The 22,500-nt window shown below is 38.6% G+C and overlaps 1 protein-coding gene across 1 annotated transcript in view; it reads right to left on the reverse strand.

The window, feature by feature from the left end:
* Positions 1–2,280: 2,280 nt before the first annotated feature.
* Positions 2,281–22,500, reverse strand: part of tmem63bb (transmembrane protein 63Bb) — a 93,137-nt gene continuing 72,917 nt past the window's right edge. Inside the window, exons 17-25 of the mRNA XM_079845301.1 lie at positions 20,573–20,659; positions 20,262–20,327; positions 19,020–19,182; positions 17,593–17,698; positions 14,527–14,694; positions 10,715–10,830; positions 10,512–10,589; positions 5,239–6,263; positions 2,281–3,464 (exon numbers count right to left, since the gene is read on the reverse strand). Of these exons, the coding sequence (XP_079701427.1) occupies positions 6,081–6,263; positions 10,512–10,589; positions 10,715–10,830; positions 14,527–14,694; positions 17,593–17,698; positions 19,020–19,182; positions 20,262–20,327; positions 20,573–20,659 (967 nt within the window). The 3' untranslated portion in view covers positions 2,281–3,464; positions 5,239–6,080. The remainder of the gene's footprint in view (positions 3,465–5,238; positions 6,264–10,511; positions 10,590–10,714; positions 10,831–14,526; positions 14,695–17,592; positions 17,699–19,019; positions 19,183–20,261; positions 20,328–20,572; positions 20,660–22,500) is intronic.

Raw genomic sequence — 22,500 nt, forward strand, 5'->3', positions numbered from 1 at the left:
AGAAAAACCATATCCGGTGTCCATAAACTCGTTAGTCAGCGAGAGAAATTAAGCATTTTGCTAAATATATGCACCATATTACATAGGCTATTCATTATGTTTAATGTTCTTCGATATTTAATGCATGTATGAATAAATCTGGCAAGTTTTTATGACAGCCACCATTTAAATGTTTATATTTCAAAAAAACTAATTGGAGTAGAAATATGATAATGTAATTATAAATTTAATATTTTAACTAATTATAAAAAAAACAATAAAAAAAACATAATTGAGTGTAACAAGTGTTTGTATAGAAATCAGTTATTTTTTACCGTCAATATTAAAGTAGGCTAATGTAGCCTATAGGCTATAACTATTGGCTTGCTCAGTTGGGCACACTAAATATTGAACTATATTACTGATCAGCTCATTTCAATTATCATAAAGTCATAATTAAGAGATAAAATGTTGAAATATGATTTTAAATGTCCTCATTTATTGGATAAAAAGTCAAAAATATGATTTTAAAAGTCATAATAGTGAGATAAAAAGTTGAAAATACGACATGCTAAATCATAATTATAAGATGAAATGTTGAAAATATGATTTTAAAAGTCCTCATTATTAGATAAAAAGTCAAAAATATGACATGCTAAGTCATTGTGAGATGAACAGTCAAAATGATGACTTAAAAATCTAAATTATGATTAAAAGTCCTAATTATGAGATAAAAAGCTGAAATTAGATTTTAAAAAAGTCTAAATTAATGACCAAAACACACACTAAGACATCTAAGAGATGAAATCATGCTTGTTTTTTTTTTTTTAAATGCGCTTTTAATTTTTTGATTCACACTTATAGTAATAATATTTACATTATTGTTTTAATTTTGTGCAATATATATATTTTTACATGCATTTTTACATTTTTAAATCAGTTTTTACAATATAAATTAAAATCAACTTAATTAAGCTTTTCATCTAAAACAAAATGTATTTCCTCTCATCACTGTAAAGCTGCTCTGAAGCATCTGTGTGTGAAGAGAACTGGAGAAATAAAGATGGCCTGACCAACTCCCATAGTTTACAGCATTAGTTTAATACATTTACCATTTACATTTGAATCAAAATCCTCCCGCGACCCTCTTGAAGCCGATACGGAAGTGACTTAAACTGCAGTTCATGGACTGGCCACTAGAGACAGACTCCAGAAGGAGCAGAATCTCATTGAGCTCATGTTAAAATGCCCAACTTTACAGCAGAAGAACACATGTTTACAGTCTGGGACAAACTGTGCTTTTGGTCTATTCGGCTAATTTTGTCCTTCATGACGACTGTGAGGGGGGTGAATTATTTTATAACTCATTCGTTTACGTTATATAAAGCCTTAAAGTTCTGCATAATTAAAGGCGTGGCCACATTTGTCTGCTGTGTTACGGTGCGTTCACACCAGACGCGAATCAAGCGTTAAGCGCGATTGATTTACATGTTAAGTCAATTGCAAAGATGCAAATAGACATTCGGCGGACCGATTCGCGCGAATGACATGGCGTGAATTAAGCGTTTCGAGTGTTTGACGCAGCGTAATGTGGTCACACCAGACGCAAATGAAGCGTTTCACACGAGTGATTTACATGTCAAGTCAATGCAAAGATGCAAATTGACATTCGGCGGTGCGAATGACGCGATTTGCGCAAATTGAGCGTTTGACGCAAGTTGAAAAATCTGAACTTTGGTGGATATTCGCTCCGCATTAACCAATCAAGAGCTTGCTCTAGTAGTGACAACAATGAGGACAAAATCATGTGGATACCCGGAGCCGTACTGTACATTTTCATACCCTATTGAGACTACAAGCTAGCTAAAGCCGATAAATTGAGCTTATTCGCCGTATTTTAAAACAATCCATGTCAGCCATTTCACAACGAGACGAGCCGGTAGGCAGAAGCTCCTCCCATGACGTGAGTTCACGTCTGTTGTGAAGTGAATGACGCGAGTAAACTCAAAATGTTCAAGCGTCCAACTACGTGCGAATAGCGAGATTTATTCACGCAAGTCACGTCTGGTGTGAACGCACAGTTAGTCATCGCGTCACCTCAGCTCCGCCCATTTTCTGTTATCCGGGAGTGACGCTGACAAGATGGCGACGGCCAGCTCGACCCTACTTTACGCTTTAAAACTTTTTTTTTCAAAAATGTTGTGCAGTCTATAGTCAATACCCAGCCCTAATAAAAACGTAAATTGGTCTAATTTGAGATGCGTTCAGGAGGTTTTCCGACACAAACACACATCAAGTGCACAGAATGAATACCAACTTTTATTGATCAAGAAACTGAAGATGACAAATGCTTCACCATAAGGACGGACGACCTCTGGACAGAAAAAGAAAAGCAAATCTCACACGTCATGAAGCCGCATGTGAGCACGACAACAGTTTCACACACACACATCCTGTACATCGGCGTCAGAACTGTGCTTGGAAATCAACATCATCCCATAATTCATTCTTGCATAACGCACAGCTCCGTGCCATAATAGCTTATAAAACAAAGTCATGATATATTAAAAATCCATTGAGCGACAGCTATAGCTTTAATACATTACTAGTATCAAATACTTCAACAGGCTGCACGTTTGCATCTCCAAAACAGTACAATTTTACAAAAATACCCGCGCCGCTCTTTACTTCACCGCCATATGCTGAAGAGACCTTCACGTTATAACTCAATAAGAAGCCGGCGAGGAACCCCGAAAAACGGGACGGTCCAGAAACGAAGAAATGGCCTTGGACACACACACACACACACACACACACACACACAAACACAGATGGACGTCAGTATCTCCGGCGTGCAGCGTCGGCTACAGCTTTCATAGGTTACCCCTCGTGTCTTCATCCGTGTAGGAAAACAACTAAAAAAATGACAGATGTAAACATTTTTTGTCTTTTGGAAAATAAAGAGAACACCTGAGGCTGTTCGATTCCGTTTCTCAAGCGGCGCCATTTTAGTAGCGGTTGATCCTGATGCAAACCGGATTCATCTTCATCCAGAGAATACAGGAACGAAACTGTACTCGCAGTAAACACACGTCCGGCTGGATCAGAAGTTCAGGCTAAACAAATCAGTCCATAAACGTGAAATACTGTAGTAATAAACATAATAACAGACCTAAGTCATGGTTCACTCAAATACTGACCCATTCACGAAACTTTCACTCGCGCTCGTGTGTTTCGTGAAGGAGGTTCTTGTGCGTTTCGGTCTGCAAAAGTTTGTCGACATGCACTTTAGTCCCTTCAGGGTCAGTTTCCTGGACGAAAACACACCTGGTTTCTGTCTTACGTTACTCTTAAACGCGATTGGCTTCTGTGAACGGCCGTCAGATTGGGATTTCACAGATCTGGACGCTTGCAACAAACCCTAAAGTTAAGCTCACGTGATCATTTATGATGTGTTGGGCTTTATTGTATCTCTAGTGGTTTCACTGTGAGCCGCTGTTGTTTATCTAGTAGTTCATTGTGCACTTGGATTATGAGCTCACAAAATGCCAGGGATAGTTCAGCTAAAAATGAAAATGTTGTCATCATTTACTGACCCTCATGTTGTTCTAAACCTGTATGAGTTTCTTTATTCTGCTGAACGCAAAAGAAGATATTTTGAAGAATGTTTGTAACCAGGCAGAGAGAGCAACCATAGTATGTTTTCCCTACTGTGGAAGTCAATGGTTGCTCTCTCTGCCTGGTTACAAACATTCTTCAAAATATCTTCTTTTGCCTTCAGCAGAACAAAGAAACTCATGCAGGTTTGGAACAACTTGAGGGTGAGTAAATGATGACAACATTTTCATTTTTGGGTGAACTATCCCTTTAACTCTTGATTTCTCCCTAAAATGTCCCGTACAAAAGCAGGCACTAACCAGGGAACGCGTGCCATTTTTCCACGTGACAATACAAAACTCTAAAACGTGATTGGCTTCTGTAATCGGCCAATAGAAACCTCTCAGACTGGGATTTCACGGACGGTTGCAACAAACCCCAAAGTTAAAGGGATAGTTCACCCTAAGATTAAGATTACGCCATGATTTACTCACCCTCAAGTCATCCGAGGTGTGTATGACATTCTTCTCTCAGACGAACACAGAGTTATATAAAAAAATGTCCTGGCTAATCCAAGCTTTATAATGGCAGTGAATGACACTGTGTGTTTTGAACTCCATAAAAGTGCGTCCATCCATCATAAAAGTGCATCTATCCATCATAAAAGTGCGTCCATCCATCATAAAAGTGCATCCCTCAATCATAAAAGTGCATCTATCCATCATAAAAGTGCATCCCTCAATCATAAAAGTGCATCTATCCATCATAAAAGTGCATCTATCCATCATAAAAGTGCATCCCTCAATCATAAAAGTGCATCTATCCATCATAAAAGTGCATCCCTTCATCATAAAATAACATAGATGCACTTTTATGATGGATAGATGCACTTTTATGATGGATAGATGCACTTATGATGGATAGATGCACTTATGATGGATAGATGCACTTATGATGGACGAATGCACTTTTATGATGGACAGATGCACTTTTATGATGGACGGATGCACTTTTATGATGAATAGATGCACTTTTATGATGGATAGATGCACTTTTATGATGGATAGATGCACTTTTATGATGGATAGATGCACTTTTATGATGGATAGATGCACTTATGATGGATAGATGCACTTTTATGATGGATAGATGCACTTTTATGACGGATGGATGCACTTTTATGATGGATAGATGCACTTTTATGATGAATAGATGTACTTTTATGATGTATAGATGCACTTTTATGACGGATGGATGCACTTTTATGATGAATAGATGTACTTTTATGATGTATAGATGCACTTTTATGACGGATGGATGCACTTTTATGACGGATAGATGCACTTTTATGATGGATAGATGCACTTTTATGATGTATAGATATACTTTTATGATGGACGGATGCACTTTTATGATGGACGGATGCACTTTTATGGACTTCATTCTCTTCCATTATAAAACTTGGATTAGCCAGGATATTTTTTAATATAAATCTGATTGTGTTCGTCTGAGAGAAGAATGTCATACACACCTCGGATGAGTTGAGGGCGAGTAAATCATGGGCTAATCTTCATTTTTGGGGGAACTATCCCTTTAAGTTGACGTGATCATAACTGAGTGTTTTCTCAGCGTTGGGCTTTATTGTATCTCTAGTGGTTTCACTGTGAGCCGCTGTTGTTTATCTAGTAGTTCATTGTCCACTTGGATTATGAGCTCACAAAATGCCATCAACTCTTGATTTCTCCCTAAACGTCCCGTACTAAAGCAGGCACTAACCAGGGAACGCATAGCTATCCGGTCTACAGGAACATCGGCAGTTCTCCGGATCTCTCCGCCGCTGAACCGGCGATCGGTTTCTACTGCGCTACTCCATTGCAGGCGCACAAACACGTCCATTAAAGGTTGTAAAGGCAAAAATAGCATTAAAAATACCAAAACAAAACACAAGAATATGGGTCATTCAATGACAACACACACACACACACACAGCGCGTCTCTGGAAATACTGTACATCGGGAGAAGTCTCTTAGTGTTCTGGCAGAATACTGTACAGTGAACGTCTGTCCGACGGGAATTAAACGCTCTCACTATCCTTTGGGAAACCAGGAGGAATCCAGTCGTTTAGGACGAGGGAAAGCAAGCGAGTTAAGCGGCGTCGACTAGGAATGCTATCGCTGTTAAGGCGGACCATGGGATGAGTAAGAGGAGAGCTTTCTTTCCTTTTCCTGAGGCTTATGGGTGTTGGAACCAAACTAGGCGGAGCTTTACAAAAGGGGAAAGTCTTGGTTCCAGCGTTCATGCACTGGTTTTAAGCGTGTGTGTGCGGCGCGTGTGCTTATGTACAGTCTCGTGTTTTGGCAGACGTGGGTTTCTAAGGTGCTGATGTTTAACATCTGGCGTGTTCGGCGGACACACACACACACACACGTGTGCAGATGAAGGCCTTGCGATCAGTTCTTTTTTTACGCGCTCATCCTTCCTCCGCTCTCTCTCTCTCTCTCCGGTTAGTGGTGGACTTCGTTGGCGATGAGACTGTCCTCTCCGGACTGAAAGTCGGCCTCGTTCAGGCTGTTCCCGCCGTTGATCATCTCCTCGTCCTGCGAGGACCCCTGACCGTCGTCCTCTCCGCTGCCCGCGCCGGTCTCGTCTGAGTTTGGGTCTTGCAGGACCTGGGCGATGTACATCTGCTGCGGTGAGGAAAACACACACGCAAGCATCGGTCAGAAAAAGGTCCATTTGTTTCATTAATAAAATGGAAATCTTTGATCATTTAATATCTCAAAAAGATCATATTTCACCCCGAAAAATCAAAGAAATGTTGAAAAGAAAGAAAGCTAAACCTGTTTCTAAGCATTGTGACATTTACATTACCATGAAGCACATTTTCATTCATATTTTCCTTAGTGTAATGCAATAATAATAATAAAGACAAGACGTATTCATTATAAAATCAGCACTAATACTACCATACTTCTATTAAAACAACACAAATTAAATTAAATGTCATTTAAATGTATTAGTATTCATTATTTATAATAGTAATAATTATCATCATCATTATGATTGTTTACAATAATAAGAATCATAATATAGACAGTGAGTTTATAATTAAAATAAGCAATTTAATTCTGTGCAACAAATACTACCGTTTTGTATCAGTTGTTCTATAAAAACTATATAAAAGAAAATGTAATAAAAATGTGATTTAAATATTTTTATTACCTAGTATTCATTTTTATCATCATCATGTACAATGATAATACTTCAGACAGTTTTTATTATTAAAATCATTAAAGCAATATTAATTAAAAAGTCATTTATTTATTATTATTATTATTAAACAAATAATAAAGATACATTTATTTTAAATATTAAAATTAGCTACAAAAAATAAATCACCATGTATCAGTTGTACCATAAAATATCATATTTAAATGTATTATTATTATTATTAATAATAGAGTTTTTATTATTAAAATCAGCAATTAAATTTTCTACAACAAATACTACTATTATATATCCCTTTAGTTGCACTATAAAAACATAATTAATAAAGTAATTTATTTATTTTTATTAATATTATTAAACAAATAACGCAGACTTTTTAATATGAAAAACATTTAATTGTTGAAAAATATTCAACAGTTATGTAAAAAAAATAATACCCGTCCATCAGGTGTACTATAAAAATATAATATGTAAATGTATCATTATTATAACGGTTGTAATTAATAATTATAATAATAATTATTATTATTATAATAATCATAAGAAGAAAAGGACAACTATTTTTCAGTGTATCTACTGATAATTGGGAAAAGAGAGGGTTAAATGAGCTTAAACGTCATAAAACAATAATGTAAATGTGGAGATCTTGATGGTGTTAAAACAGACTAGAGGCCTGTTCACACCGGGACGATTTTCACACGCGTTTAACGCCTTGTGACAAAAGAGCGCCAATGTGAATGTGCACACAACGCACAAAACGCCAGGCGTAAAAGCGTCAATAAAAAAACCCGCCTTGGGTTAGTTTTTTTGTTTCGACACGGTGCGTTAAAAACAGGCTGACCAATGAGATCGGCGCTTTAGTTCACGTGCCTGAAGCTGCTGAAGCTACAGTAAAACACCACTAGGTGGCGCTCAAGCACAAAACGGTCTCGCCGAACCAGTGTTCATTTTGACAGAAAATTGATTTAGTTTTAAGTTAATTTAAGTTTTTTAGGCACCTGAATTGTTTTTAGTTTTAGTCGACTAAAGCTACAGGAGATTTAGTCTTCTGAAATCTAATGAGTTTCGTTCAATTGTAATACATTAAGCATTTAAGCATTACATAACCGACTGTCACTTGAACTGACATTTTGACATCATTTTGTTTTTGACATTTAAAATACACGAAAGAGCTCAGTTCACTTTTTTGTTTGTTTTTTAAACACAGCTATATAGTTTTTATAACTTTGTATTTCTGTTTTAGTTAGTAGGCCATATCATGTTAAGCTAAAGCTTCAAATAAGTTTGTTTATTTATTTTTTTAATTCCAGTTAACATTTATTTCATTTCAAGTAATGAAGATTTTTTTAATGGTTTTAGTGAACTATTATAACCCTGATACTTTATTGAATATGTGTCAAATACTGGTCTTTCCTCCTGACTATGAAATAAATGGGAATTAAATTAAATACAGTTTATTGTGTAACCAAAAACTAATATATAATGCGTGACTTTTAATTATAAACAAGCTCGAAATACACCGGGACTCTTATTTTGAAATGTCTGAGCCTTACTACTGCAGTTGCAGGAGCTCGTTCAAGTTTAGGAGATAAAATAAGCATTGTTACAACAGTCTAAAACATATTACTATATGAACATGGTAAAGTAAACATTGTCATTATTCATCAGCATTAGTTCATAATCAATCGCCTGGCATAAATGTGTGTTATTGATTGATTGAGCCGCTCTGGAGCGCTGGATTGGGGGTGTGTGAGCCTTTTCGTCATAGTTTTTGTCATCCAACACTAGTTTTTATTTAGTTATCGTCTCGTTTTCGTCAGTGAAAAAAGGATGTTGACGAAAATTATGACGAAAATTATTTGTCAACGAAATTAACACAAGGCCGAGCACACATTGATACGACGAAGAGGAAGTAAGAAGACAAAGAAGAAGATGAGCTGCTAATGTTGCTAGCCAGTTAGCAAAAGTGTGTGAATGGTTTTGGGAAGCACGTAAATCAGTGTTGCCAACTCTCGCGAGACAAATAAGCAACCGCAGCTTCAAAAACAAAATCAAATGAGCCTGCAACATATTAAACTGACACCTCTCTGAGTTTGAAAAGCAAAAACAGATGTGATTTTACAAAAATCATCAAATTGCAATAAAGGACACGCAATATCCTCCGATCAGCTGTGAACAGAAGAGGTTTGGAGATGGAAAAACTAAAAAAAAGTGACACGAAGGCCAATTATGGGAACCCATAGTCGGAGTTAGTGCACACATATTAGTGGCAGTGAGTAGTGAACACACACACTGCAAACCTTGAAAAAGTGGGTTCTAACGCCCCAGTATAGTGATGGGGACACTATACTGTAACAAGCACCGTCTTTCGGATGAGACGTTAAACCGAGGTCCTGACTCTCTGTGGTCATTAAAAATCCCAGGATGTCCTTCGATAAAGATTAGGGGTGTAACCCCGGCATCCTGGCCAAATTTGCCCATTGGCCTCCTAATCATCCCCATATATATATACACGATTGGTATCATCCCTCAGTCTCCTCTCCACCAATCAGCTGGTGGGCGTACTGGCGCAATATGGCTGCCGTCGCATCATCCAGGTGGTGCTGCACATTGGTGGTGGTTGAGGAGATTCCCCCCTTCTATGTAAAAAAGCGCTTTGAGTGAGTGCCTAGAAAAGCGCTATATAAATGTAATAAATTATTATTATTATATATGAGGATGGATTACTACAACACTTGTATCGTTGCACTGAATAGCTATTAGCTGCGAGAAGACAGTGTTAGTCAATGTATTGGAAAAAACAGTGACCATAAATGTAAAGAAACGAAGTTGCTTATATTTTCCTAACAAGTAACCACATTTTTAAAATAAGCCCAAAAAAACGCAACCCGCGACTCGTGATTTTTTAACGCGACTTGCCAAAAAAAGAAGCCCAAAGTCGCGTGTTATACGCGGACTTGGCAACCACGGGCGTCGGAACCATTGTATATGGGTGGGACAAGACCCACCCACTTTTTACGATCAATGATATTGGACCCACTCACTTTTATCGTCTCATTCAGCACATGTCTGTTTACCTACCCCTAATCGATAAACACTTATTATTAAACACATATTAGACGCTTTATTTCCACTTTTCTAATATTTTCTTAATTTGTATTGAAAATAAATGCCTTTCCGATTTGATATGTGATGGGAAAACGGAGAAGATTAATTTCGGCGAAAGCAGGACTTGAACCGCGGGTCGATTTGTGTCAAAACTAGATGCCGTGCGTCTTACCCCTACACTACTATCGCTCTCAATGATATGGCGATTTACGTAATTTTGTCTTTCCGACCTATACGTTTACCAAGTAAAGCTGTATATTTGTACTTAATGTAATTGGCATCTACTCCAGTAAAAAAATTCTGAGGACCCACCCACATTTTTTTTGCTTCCGACGCCCATGTTGGCAACTATGACGTAAATACTGTCTCTCTTCTACTTCTGAGTGACAAGCGAGTGTCAGAAGCGTAAAGTGCCGCAGAACCATCTTGTGTACCGGGATCGCCACGCGATATTTGTCCCAGTGTGTCTACAGGCCTCAAGAATAAAAGAGAACGACTGTTTGTGGTTGAATAAACCACGACTAACATAAGTGTTGTTTTAGTAAAGCCATGTCAGCATCTGAGACTGCCTTCATGATCAGCTTGATTTGGGAATTTACCTGAGACTTGTTGGAGGGTGAGGATCTGGCAGGACGCCCGTTCTCCACTCCATCAGCCTCTGTGTCCTTGGTGTCGATCTGAAAAGCGAGAGAGGTCGTGGTGAGTATTTGTGCCCTGGAGCCGGCCACAGTCTACCTGAGCTACCCGTGCCGCCCGGCGGACTGAACCCGAGAGCTCGTACCTGCAGTACCGCAACTCGTACCTTGTAGTTGTGCGCGCTGAGGTATTTAAAGTGACCGAAACAGACGTGCGACAGGCAGACCACGATGGTGATGATGAGCACCACGAAGGTGAACATGGACGTCGGGGTCGAAAACCCTGAGAAAGGAGAAGGAAGAAGCCGGGCACATCTGTATAAGAACATGTTTACACTGGACATTGTAAACGGGTACATTTGTCATTCTGGTATTGAAGAGACACTTCTGTAACCGAAGCCTTTTCTGTAAAGCGTCAGTCAGTAAAAACCAATCGGCACATCCTGCAGTTCCTCATACGGAAGTGAGTTAAACTGCAGTTCATGGACTGGCCACTAGAGGCAGACTCCAGAAGGAGTAGAATCTCATTGAGCTCATGTTAAAATGCCCAACTTTACAGCAGAAGAACACATGTTTACAGTCTGGGGCAAACTGTGCTTTTGGTCTATACGGCTAATTTTGTCCTTCATGACGACTGTGAGGGGGTGAATTATTTTATAACTCATTCGTTTACATTATATAAAGCCTTAAAGCTCTGTATAATTAAGGGCGTGGCCACTTTGAGTGACAGGTGGATTGTCATTTGTCTGCTGTCTGTTATGTGGCGTTCACACCGGACGCGATTCGCGCTAATCGCGCGAAAGTGGACGCTTGAACATTTTGAGTTTACTCGCTTCATTCGCGTGTGAAATTCGCGGGTGACATTCACTGCACAACAGACGTGAATTCGCATCATGGGAGGGGCTTCTGCCAGCGGCTCGTCTCGTTGAGAAATGGCTGACATGGGCTGTGTTTACACGTCTTTTTTTGTGCAAATCTACTGTTAATGTGTGACAAAACGTAGTTTTAAGACTTTTTCAGTCGATAATGTAGTTGTTTAAAGTTTAATGTTATCACAGTGTTAATCATATTGTCTGAACCAGATATTAATTTACAGATTTTCTCCTCATTGTTGTCACTACTAGAGCAAGCTCCTGATTGGTTAACGCGGCACGAAATATCCGCCAAAGTTCAGATTTTTCAACTTGAGCGATTAGCGCAAATCACGCCGCAGAATGCCATTTCGCGTCTCTGCATTGACTTAACATGTAAATCACTCGCGCGAATCGCGTCCGGTGTGAACGCACCATTAGTCATCTCGTCACCTCAGCTCCGCCCACGTCCCGCCTCTTCGCCCATTTTCTGTTATCCGGGAGTGACGCGCGATGACGCTGCCAAGATGGCGACGGCCAGCTTGACCCGACTTTACGCTTCAAAACTGCTCTTCAGAATCCTATGAGTGACGTCACGGACACTACGGCCATATTTTTTTACAGTCTATGGTAAAAACCCTCTGGCTCCGCCTCCTACAGTAGCCACGCCCTAAACTCACCTTATTGGTTGAGCTGCAAAGTGATTGACAGATCTGGGGGGATCTTTAGATGGAGTCTGGAGGCTCAATGTTTACACTTTTGGTGGAGATTAACCCATGAACGCCAAACCTGATAATAGTCAACGCACAATAAACTGGTGAAGAGAATGTGTTAGTACCATAGACTGTAAAAAATATGGACGTAGTGTCCGTGACGTCACCCATAGGATTCTGAAGAGCAGTTTTGAAAAGAGTCGAGCTAGCTGTCGCCATATTGTCAGCGTCACTCCCGGATAACAGAAAATGGGCAAAGAGGCGGGACGTGGGCGGAGCTGAGGTGACGTCATGACTAACAGACAGCAGACAAACGGCAATCCACCTGTCACTCAAAGTGGCCACGCCCTTAATTATGCAGAACTTAAAGGCTTTATATAATGTAAACGAATGAGTTATAAAATAATTCACCAAAATTTTTTATTTAATTTGACTTAAAGTTTTTGTTTTTTAAAGTAGGCTGACCAAGCATCCAGCGGCCGACAGTTAGTTATCCACGTTTGATCAATTCAGCCTCTCAAATCAACACTTGACTTGTCTTGCCTATAATAAAATCTATAGATATAAAAAACTTCAAGCAAATCACAATGTTAGTTTAAATGTTTACTATCACCACCACAGTAAAAACACATTTTTGACAAGCTGAGGCAGACTGAAGCTGTTCGCGGTGCTGACAAATGAAACGGGCTATACAATCTAAACTAATAAACTAAATAAAAATAAAAAACATGCAGGGTGTCTTCCCTTACACCTCTCCACAAAATGAATATAAATCCGATCTTCAATTCCCACGCTATAGGCTATGCAAATTCAGTTCACATCAACGAAAGCAAAAGATTCGAGCTGCATTTATTTATCATCAGCTCATTTCAAGATCAACGGCCGCAATAGGAGAATAAGCGACCCAAGCACTGGTACATTTACATTTAAATGTATGCATTTGGCAGACGCTTTTATCCAAAGCGACTTACATTGCATTCAAGGTACACATTTTTTACATTTTGTCAGTTCTTGCTTTCCCTGGGAATCAAACCCAGGACCTTGGCGTTGCTTTGAGCTACAAGAAAGCCTAGTAAGCCTGCTAAGAGCATTTAGTTTCATTCATTTTAATGAAGATGATTGTGTTTTTTTGAGCATCTGAGACGTAGGCTACTTTCAGTTTCACTGGCGGCTGTTTGAAAAAATATAATATCGTGCCAGCCCTAGTGTGAAATGATAAAACAGCGCTGCGTTACACACACACACACACACACACACACACACACACACACACACACACACACACACACACACGAGTGGAAGAAGCAGAAGCGCTCTTCTAACAGAATAAAAGCTCCGCCCACTCCAGAGTCAAGACACGCCTTTGTTTGAGTAAGAGACGCTAGCGGCGAAAAATGACATTGTGGCTTTAAGTCACGTACATTTTAGCGTTTTATTTTATTGCACTTTACTTCATTTAGTTGCATGTGTAGATGTCAGCTTCACTCAGAAATCTCCACACACTCACCAAACTTTACAGTTTTACTCCTATCTGTATTCTGAAGGTTTGATCAGGTATCATTTGCATGCTTTTTTATTCCTAAAAATATGGTGAAAATTTATTTTTTTCTGCACTCTCAGAAAAAAAGGTACAGCGGAGGTACAATTTTGTTCCTTGGGGAACAAAACAATTGGTCCTTAGGGTACAGTTATACCATAGTTTTCCTCTACTTAGAGTAGAAGATGAGAACTAACAGAGGTTTAGATGTTGGAGATCAGGGTTTCATTTGGTTGGGCAGTTTGACTCTTGGCTTTTTATGTGAGTTTGTGGTTTTTGTTACAGTGTTTACAAAACACATAATCTGTTCAAATCAGAAGAAACCATAAACAAAAATTATCATGAAGAAATATGTTTGACTACACTAATCGCTGACTAAAAATATTAATAAATATTATTAACCAACAATACTTTCTTGCCACAAGTCAGACATTCTGAATTTTTAAATACATTCTAGGGGGGGGAAGTTTAGACAAGCACATCAAGAATCGGCGAATGAATCTCAACAATGGTGACATACTTAATGCTGCAATGCATGCTGGGAGTCATGAGTTTTATACTGTGGTGGTTTAGTAGGGTTGAGCTAAACTCTCATCAGCTCTCTAGGACAGAACTTGCCTTCGCCTGACTTAGAGGTACAAAAATTAAAAGGTACAATTTTCTACTCTTATTTTTGTGAGTGTGAGATTTATGGAGTGATCAAAAGAGAAATCCTAAACCCCCTCTGTTAGAACCTTTAATACGTCATTGAATGAACTCATTGATGTTGAGATGTGTGCCCTGGGAACGTATGCAGTGTAGTGATGTGTGTCTTTAGTGTATGCGCACACACACACACACACACACACACACACACACACACACACACACACACACACCTGTCCGCACGGTGGAGAAGAACAGCAGCCAGAAGAGGCACAGGATGGGCGCGGCCACCACCTGATTGACGGCTCCGGAGTGGATCTTCTTGTCCAGTTTGGAGGGCAGGTAGGCGTAGTACATGTTGTACCTGTCCACCAGGTGCTTCAGGAGCATGTACATCAGTCCTGCACACACACACACACACACACACACACACACACACACACACATATAAACCATTGGCTGCTGCGGTTCTGGCAGAAACATCAACACGAAAAAAACCAGTAATAAGATGCATTTCTGAGGGAATATGTAGGGCGGATCTGATTGGATTGTAAAAAGTGTGTTGTGATGTCATTGGTTAATATTATTTAGCCCCGCCCAAAAGTCATTGGTTGTGTCAGCAGATGAGCCGCATTACATTTGGATGTTTTCAGTGTTTCAGAGCCGCTCCATTCACAGTAAAAACCTGCATTTGAAAACACAAACCTTCATACACTTGTGAAAGAAGCACTTATACACAACTATAGTACAGAAGAGCAGCTTTACAAAAGCTCAATGGTTTTTAAAAGTAATTTTGCACTTGTACTGTAAAATAAAATTATCATTATATTATTATTCTTAAATACTTAAATTTACAATAGTTTGTAATTTACAATAGTAATATTTCTAATATTTTTTACATAAAAACAACAACAATAAAGATTATGATCAATCAATTATGATTACGCAGCTCTACAAACAAACACAGCAAACCTGGAGCTTTAAAAACATATATATATATATATATATATATATATATATATATATAAATATATATATATATGTATATGTATATGTATATATATATATATATATATATATATATATATATATATATAATATATATGTATATGTATATGTATATGTATATGTATATGTATATGTATGTATATATATATATATATATATATATATATATATATATATATATATATATATATATATATATATATATATATATATATATATATATATATATATATATATATATATATATCTCTATATATCTCTCTATATATCTCTCTATATATCTCTCTATATATATATAAAATAATTAGTTTTTTAAAGCTCCAGGTTTGCTGTGTTTGTTTGTAGAGCTGCGCAAATAAATAAAGATATTATATATCAATAATCATAATCTTTATTGTTGTTATTATTATGTAAAAAATATTAGAAATATTACTATTGTAAATTAAGTATTTAAGAATAATATAATGATGATTTTACAGTACAAGTGCGTATTCTTAAGTACTTAATTTACAGTAGTTTTTAATTTACAATAGTAATATTTCTTATTTTGTTCAATTTATATATATATAAATAATAATAATTATAAACAATTATAAATAATTTCAAAACAGGGCCTCATGAAGCTTTGAAGCGTTATGAATCAGTGAGTCGATTCAGCGGTTTGAATCGCCAAATTTCAGCAGTTTGGCGGTTTGACACGCGATCCGAATCATGAATCGACTCACTGATTCAAAACGCTTCGAAGCTTCATGAGGCCATGTTTTGAAATCGTCATCACTATATAAGTCGTTATTTAGGGGTTTTTTGCGCACAAAAACTATTCTCGCCGATTCATAAAGTTATTGTAGAACCACTGTAGTGAGATAACGTTTGTAACGACGTCTTTAGTGTCTTTTATGGGTCTTGAGAGTGTAAAGTGCATTGAGCCAATGGAGGCCTTTCAGAGCATCAGATTTACACTAAAATATCTTCATTTGTGTCTGAAGATGAACGGAGGTCTGACGGGTGTCGAACGACATGAGGGGAAGTAATTAATGACAGAATTTTCATTTTTGGGTGAACTAACCCTTTAATTGCAAATATAAAATATCATATATATATATTTCTAATTAAAACGACAATTTTTATAAGAAAAATCACAATTAGAATTCCCCCAAATCTATGCAAAGATCTGTCAAATGGACCTAAAATATTGAATACATATATCTAATAAAAGTATATTTGGTCCACTTTGATGAGTACATTAGTGTATCGATGAGCTACAGATGTGGACTCAAAGCCACAAAACGGTCCAGATTTGTCAGATCTTCAGGCCGGCTCTTTCATCATCCCTCGCTCTCGTCTAAAAACCAAAGGAGATGGAGCGTTCCCCGTCTCTGGAGCCAGTTGCCCCTGGACATCCAATGGCCTTAAGCCCTTTATTCCCTGGCATTTTAATATTATTATACTTCTGTCCGACTCTGTGTTTTGTCTGGTTTCACGTTGTTTTCTGTTCACGTTTGTATTTAATTCTTGTTTTTATCATTTAGATTTCTGATTTCTCTTTCCTCAGTTCAACACTTTGGATAGTTCTGCTATGTTTAAATGTGCTATATAAATAAAATGTGCTTACTTACTAACTAAACAACAACTTTAATCTGGTGAGGTGTTTCTCGGGCCCTTTAACATTAGCCTGTTGTGTTTTCACTCGAGACATTTGGAGGTCAGACACGAGATGAGCGTCTGCGCTGTGGGCTGAGAGACGGATAAAAGCATCGCCGGTTCTGATCCTCCGCATAACAGAACCTCCGTGACCCGATGAGTCATGCACCGCCAGCTGGAGGACGTGTGTGTGTGTGTGTGTGTGTGTGTGTGTGTGTGTGTTTCTGAGAGAGCTCTAGAAATAATGTGAGCATAGTGACAGAAAAACAAAGAGATTATTGCTCAAATGCTGCACTTCCTCCTGTTTCTGTTCAGGAGTGAGAACGCAGGAGAGGATCTATATTTGCTCTGACACACACACACACACACACACACACACACACGGCGCGTAGGCATGTGGTCTGGCGCAGTGGGCTTTTTCCATTGTTAAAAGCTGCACGCGTCCAGCAGGGGGCGCTGTGGACACACACACTTCACCCACTTGTGCTTTTTCAGTTGTGTCATTCACACCATTTCTCCCTGAATTCTCTCTTTCATCCTTGTTGCTCATCTGGCTCTCTCTCTCTCTCTCTCTCTCTCTCTCTCTGATTGGCTGTCGTTCTGTGGTTTGGTGAATGGGCTGATGTGGGAGTGGGCGTGGCCTGACTCACCGAAGGGAACGATGATTGGGCAGGTGATGCTGTACGTCATAACCACGGTGAAAACGCACATCATCCAGGCGTAGGCAGCCCCGAACTGAAACTCATAGGCTTGATGCTGCACACACACACACACACACACACACACACAGGTTACGCAACTAAAGACAGCACAGACTGCAATAACATCCAGGTGAACAGCAGGTAAAAATAACTCATCGGTGGGCGGATAAATCCCACAAAACTGGTCAAAATCATGTTCCATTTCAGTCATATTTTATCCCAACATCAGAAAGAAATAAGGATTTTTTACGCTTGAAGAAAATCTATTTATTTCATATTCACGACAACTGAGCAAATTTTACATTATGCCACAACAAAAATGTATATAAAAATATATTTAAATGGTAAAGTATTTATGACTATGATAGTATTTGTTGCCTCTGTCTTTATTTGATGCTGAAATAAATTAATATTTTTTTTTGTTGTTGTTTAAAATGTGTTTAATATTCATAAAAATAATGTCAAAAAGCAATAAAATGTAATGGTTCTTAACACATTTATAATTTTTTTCCCCTGGATAATATAATTTGTATACAAAGAACACTATACAAAGAAAGTTTAAGAATGAATAAAATACTAAATTAAATAAAAATAAAAAATATATTACATTAAATATATTGCTACAACTGGGAAGAACGTTTAAGAATGAATGAATAAAAAATTAAATTAAATAATAATAAATTAAAATGTCACAATGCAATAAAATGTAAAACACAATTTAAATTTTTTTCATGCATAATTTCCTATTTCTTTCTATGCATTTAATATAGAAATTAATATAAAACATATATTTAAATGGTAAAGTATTTATAGTATTTGTTGCCTCTCTGCTTGTATTTGATGCTGAAATAAATTAATAATTATTTTTGGGCTCAAAATGTGTTTAATATTCGTAAAAAATAATGTCTCAATGCAATAAAATGTAATTGTTCTTAACATTTATCATTTTTTTCATGCATAATATCACTTTTATAAAAAGAAAGTTTAAGAATTAAGAAAATACAAATAAATTAAATACAAATAACAATTAAATTACATTACATAAATATTACATTAAAAATATTGCAACAATTGCAAGAATGTTTAAGAATTAATAAAATACTAAATTAAATTAAATAATAAAAAAAAATTATAATGTCACCATTAAATAAAATGTAATGGTCAACACATTTCATGCATAATATAATTTCCTATTTCTTTCTATGCATTCGATCTAGAAACTATAATTCATATATTTATATGCATTAAATAATTGGGATAAAACATGACCCAGACGTGTTCCTGATTCAACTGAACACTTACACTAAGTGTGTGAAAATAAGGAACGAGATCATGTGAATGATCTGAAGGGTCAACGTGTGTGTGTGTGTGTGTACCCGTTTGACGTTGCGTCTCTCCGCGGCCGAGCGAGCCAGACACAGGCGGATCATGTACATGAGCAGGCCTGGGATCCGCAGCAGGTCCATGGCGTTTCCGATGAACGCTGACGCGATGACGTAGTTCACAAAGAACGCGCCGTTATCAGGAAGGAAGACGCACCTGAAAACACAGATCAAATCAGCTCTCAGCGCACACACACACTCACACACTCACACTCACACACACTCACACACACACACACACACACACACACACACACACACACACACACACACACACACACACACACACACACACACACACACACACACACACACACACACACACACACACACACACACACACACACACACACACACACACACACACACACACACACACACACACACACACACACACACACTCACACACACTCACACTCACACTCACACTCACACTCACACTCACACACACCTGACTGCACGCTTACTGTTACAAAAAACACAAACACGCTCATTCATATATATATATATATATACTGCTACACAACTGGGAAGAAAGTTTAAGAATGAATAAAATACTTAATTAAATAAATGTAATTAAAAAATAAATGACATAAAAAAATAAAGTAAATTAAATACTATAATAATAAAAAAAATAATAATAATAAATATATTGTATTATTATTATATAATATTATATATTATATAAATTAAATCAAATTAAATTAAATTAAATTAAATTAAATTAAATTAAATTAAATTAAATTAAATTAAATTAAATTAAATTAAAAATAAATTACATTAAATATATTTCTACAACTGGGAAGAAAGTTTAAGAAATAATAAAATACAAAATGAAATAAATAAAATAAAATAAATATATATAAAATAAATAAAAAATAATAATAAAATAAAAATAAAATAAATAAAATAAAATAATAATAATAAATAAAATTAAATAGTAATACATTTTATTAAATAAAAAATAAATGACAATTACATAATTACATTTTTACATAAATAAAATAAATAAATAAAATACATGAAATAAAATAAAAAATACATAATAAATAAAATAAAATAAAATAAAATAAATAAAATAAAATAAAATAAAATAAAATAAAATAAAATAAAATAAAATAAAATAAAATAAAATAAAATAAAATAAAATAAAATAAAATAAAATAAAATAAAATAAAATAAAATAAAATAAAATAAAATAAAATAAAATAAAATAAAATAAAATAGTTGACTTACTCAAATCTGACAGCGGCATCAGCCAGGAATTTCCTGTCGAACAGCCAGCGGAAGAAAACGTCCAAACTAAAACACACAAGAACATTTACTACTATTAGACAGTTTCATTCAGATTAATACTTTATTGGCTTTATTGTGAAGAGCACTAGTAATCTGATATTTCATATTTTAAACGAGCCAATTATAGTGAAATCCTAAAAAAACGAGAGCTTCTGCAAAAAAACACATCAGCACAGAAATATCCCTGAGGATGAGCGCGCTGGAGTGATTCCCAAACGAGTGTGTGTGTGTGTGTGTGTGTGTGTGTGTACCTGCTGAGACCCAGAGACGGCAGCAGGAGAACCATGAAGATCAGGAACGTGTAACACTTGTGCATGGTGGTCCTGTTCTCTCCCGACCTGAGGACACGAGGAACAGAAACAGCTCATGAGAGAGAGCCGGCTCAGGAGGAGCAGAAGCAGGAGAGAGTGGGATTGTGGGATTGTGGGATTGTGGGGTTGTGGGGTTGTGGGATTGTGGGGTTGTGGTGTTGTGGGATTGTGGGGTTGTGGGGTTGTGGGATTGTGGGGTTGTGGGGTTGTGGGATTGTGGGGTTGTGGGGTTGTGGGGTTGTGGGGTTGTGGGATTGTGGGGTTGTGGGATTGTGGGGTTGTGGGGTTGTGGGGTTGTGGGGTTGTGGGGTTGTGGGGTTGTGGTGTTGTGGGGTTGTGGGGTTGTGGGGTTGTGGTGTTGTGGGATTGTGGGGTTGTGGGGTTGTGGGGTTGTGGGGTTGTGGGATTGTGGGGTTGTGGGGTTGTGGGGTTGTGGGGTTGTGGGGTTGTGGGGTTGTGGGGTTGTGGGATTGTGGGGTTGTGGGGTTGTGGGGTTGTGGTGTTGTGGGATTGTGGGGTTGTGGGGTTGTGGGTGTGGGGTTGTGGGGTTGTGGGTTTGTGGGGTTGTGGGGTTGTGGGGTTGTGGGGTTGTGGGGTTGTGGGATTGTGGGGTTGTGGGGTTGTGGGGTTGTGGGGTTGTGGGGTTGTGGGGTTGTGGGGTTGTGGGTTGTGGGATTGTGGGGTTGTGGGGTTGTGGGGTTGTGGGGTTGTGGGGTTGTGGGGTTGTGGGATTGTGGGGTTGTGGGGTTGTGGGGTTGTGGGGTTGTGGGTTGTGGGGTTGTGGGGTTGTGGGGTTGTGGGGTTGTGGGATTGTGGGGTTGTGGGGTTGTGGGATTGTGGGGTTGTGGGGTTGTGGGATTGTGGGGTTGTGGGGTTGTGGGGTTGTGGGATTGTGGGGTTGTGGGATTGTGGGGTTGTGGGGTTGTGGGGTTGTGGGGTTGTGGGGTTGTGGGGTTGTGGGATTGTGGGGTTGTGGGATTGTGGGTTGTGGGGTTGTGGGGTTGTGGGGTTGTGGGGTTGTGGGATTGTGGGGTTGTGGGGTTGTGGGGTTGTGGGATTGTGGGGTTGTGGGGTTGTGGGGTTGTGGGATTGTGGGGTTGTGGGATTGTGGGGTTGTGGGATTGTGGGGTTGTGGGGTTGTGGGGTTGTGGGGTTGTGGGATTGTGGGGTTGTGGGATGTGGGGTTGTGGGATTGTGGGGTTGTGGGATTGTGGGGTGTGGGGTTGTGGGGTTGTGGGGTTGTGGGTTGTGGGGTTGTGGGATTGTGGGATTGTGGGATTGTGGGGTTGTGGGGTTGTGGGATTGTGGGATTGTGGGATTGTGGGGTTGTGGGATTGTGGGGTTGTGGGATTGTGGGGTTGTGGGTTGTGGGGTTGTGGGATTGTGGGATTGTGGGGTTGTGGGATTGTGGGGTTGTGGGTTGTGGGGTTGTGGGATTGTGGGGTTGTGGGATTGTGGGGTTGTGGGATTGTGGGGTTGTGGGATTGTGGGATTGTGGGATTGTGGGATTGTGGGATTGTGGGGTTGTGGGGTTGTGGGATTGTGGGATTGTGGGGTTGTGGGGTGTGGGATTGTGGGATTGTGGGGTTGTGGGTTGTGGTGGGGGTTGTGGGGTTGTGGGATTGTGGGATTGTGGGGTTGTGGGGTTGTGGGGTTGTGGGGTTGTGGGGTTGAGGGATTGAGGGATTGTGGGATTGTGGGGTTGTGGGTTGTGGGTTGTGGGGTTGTGGGGTTGTGGGGTGTGGGGTTGTGGGGTTGAGGGATTGAGGGATTGAGGGATTGTGGGTTGTGGGTTGTGGGGTTGTGGGATTGTGGGGTTGTGGGGTTGTGGGGTTGTGGGTTGTGGGGTTGTGGGTGTGGGGTTGGGG

Source organism: Gobio gobio (assembly GCF_949357685.1).
Source record: "Gobio gobio genome assembly, chromosome: 19".
Classification (NCBI taxonomy): domain Eukaryota; kingdom Metazoa; phylum Chordata; class Actinopteri; order Cypriniformes; family Gobionidae; genus Gobio; species Gobio gobio.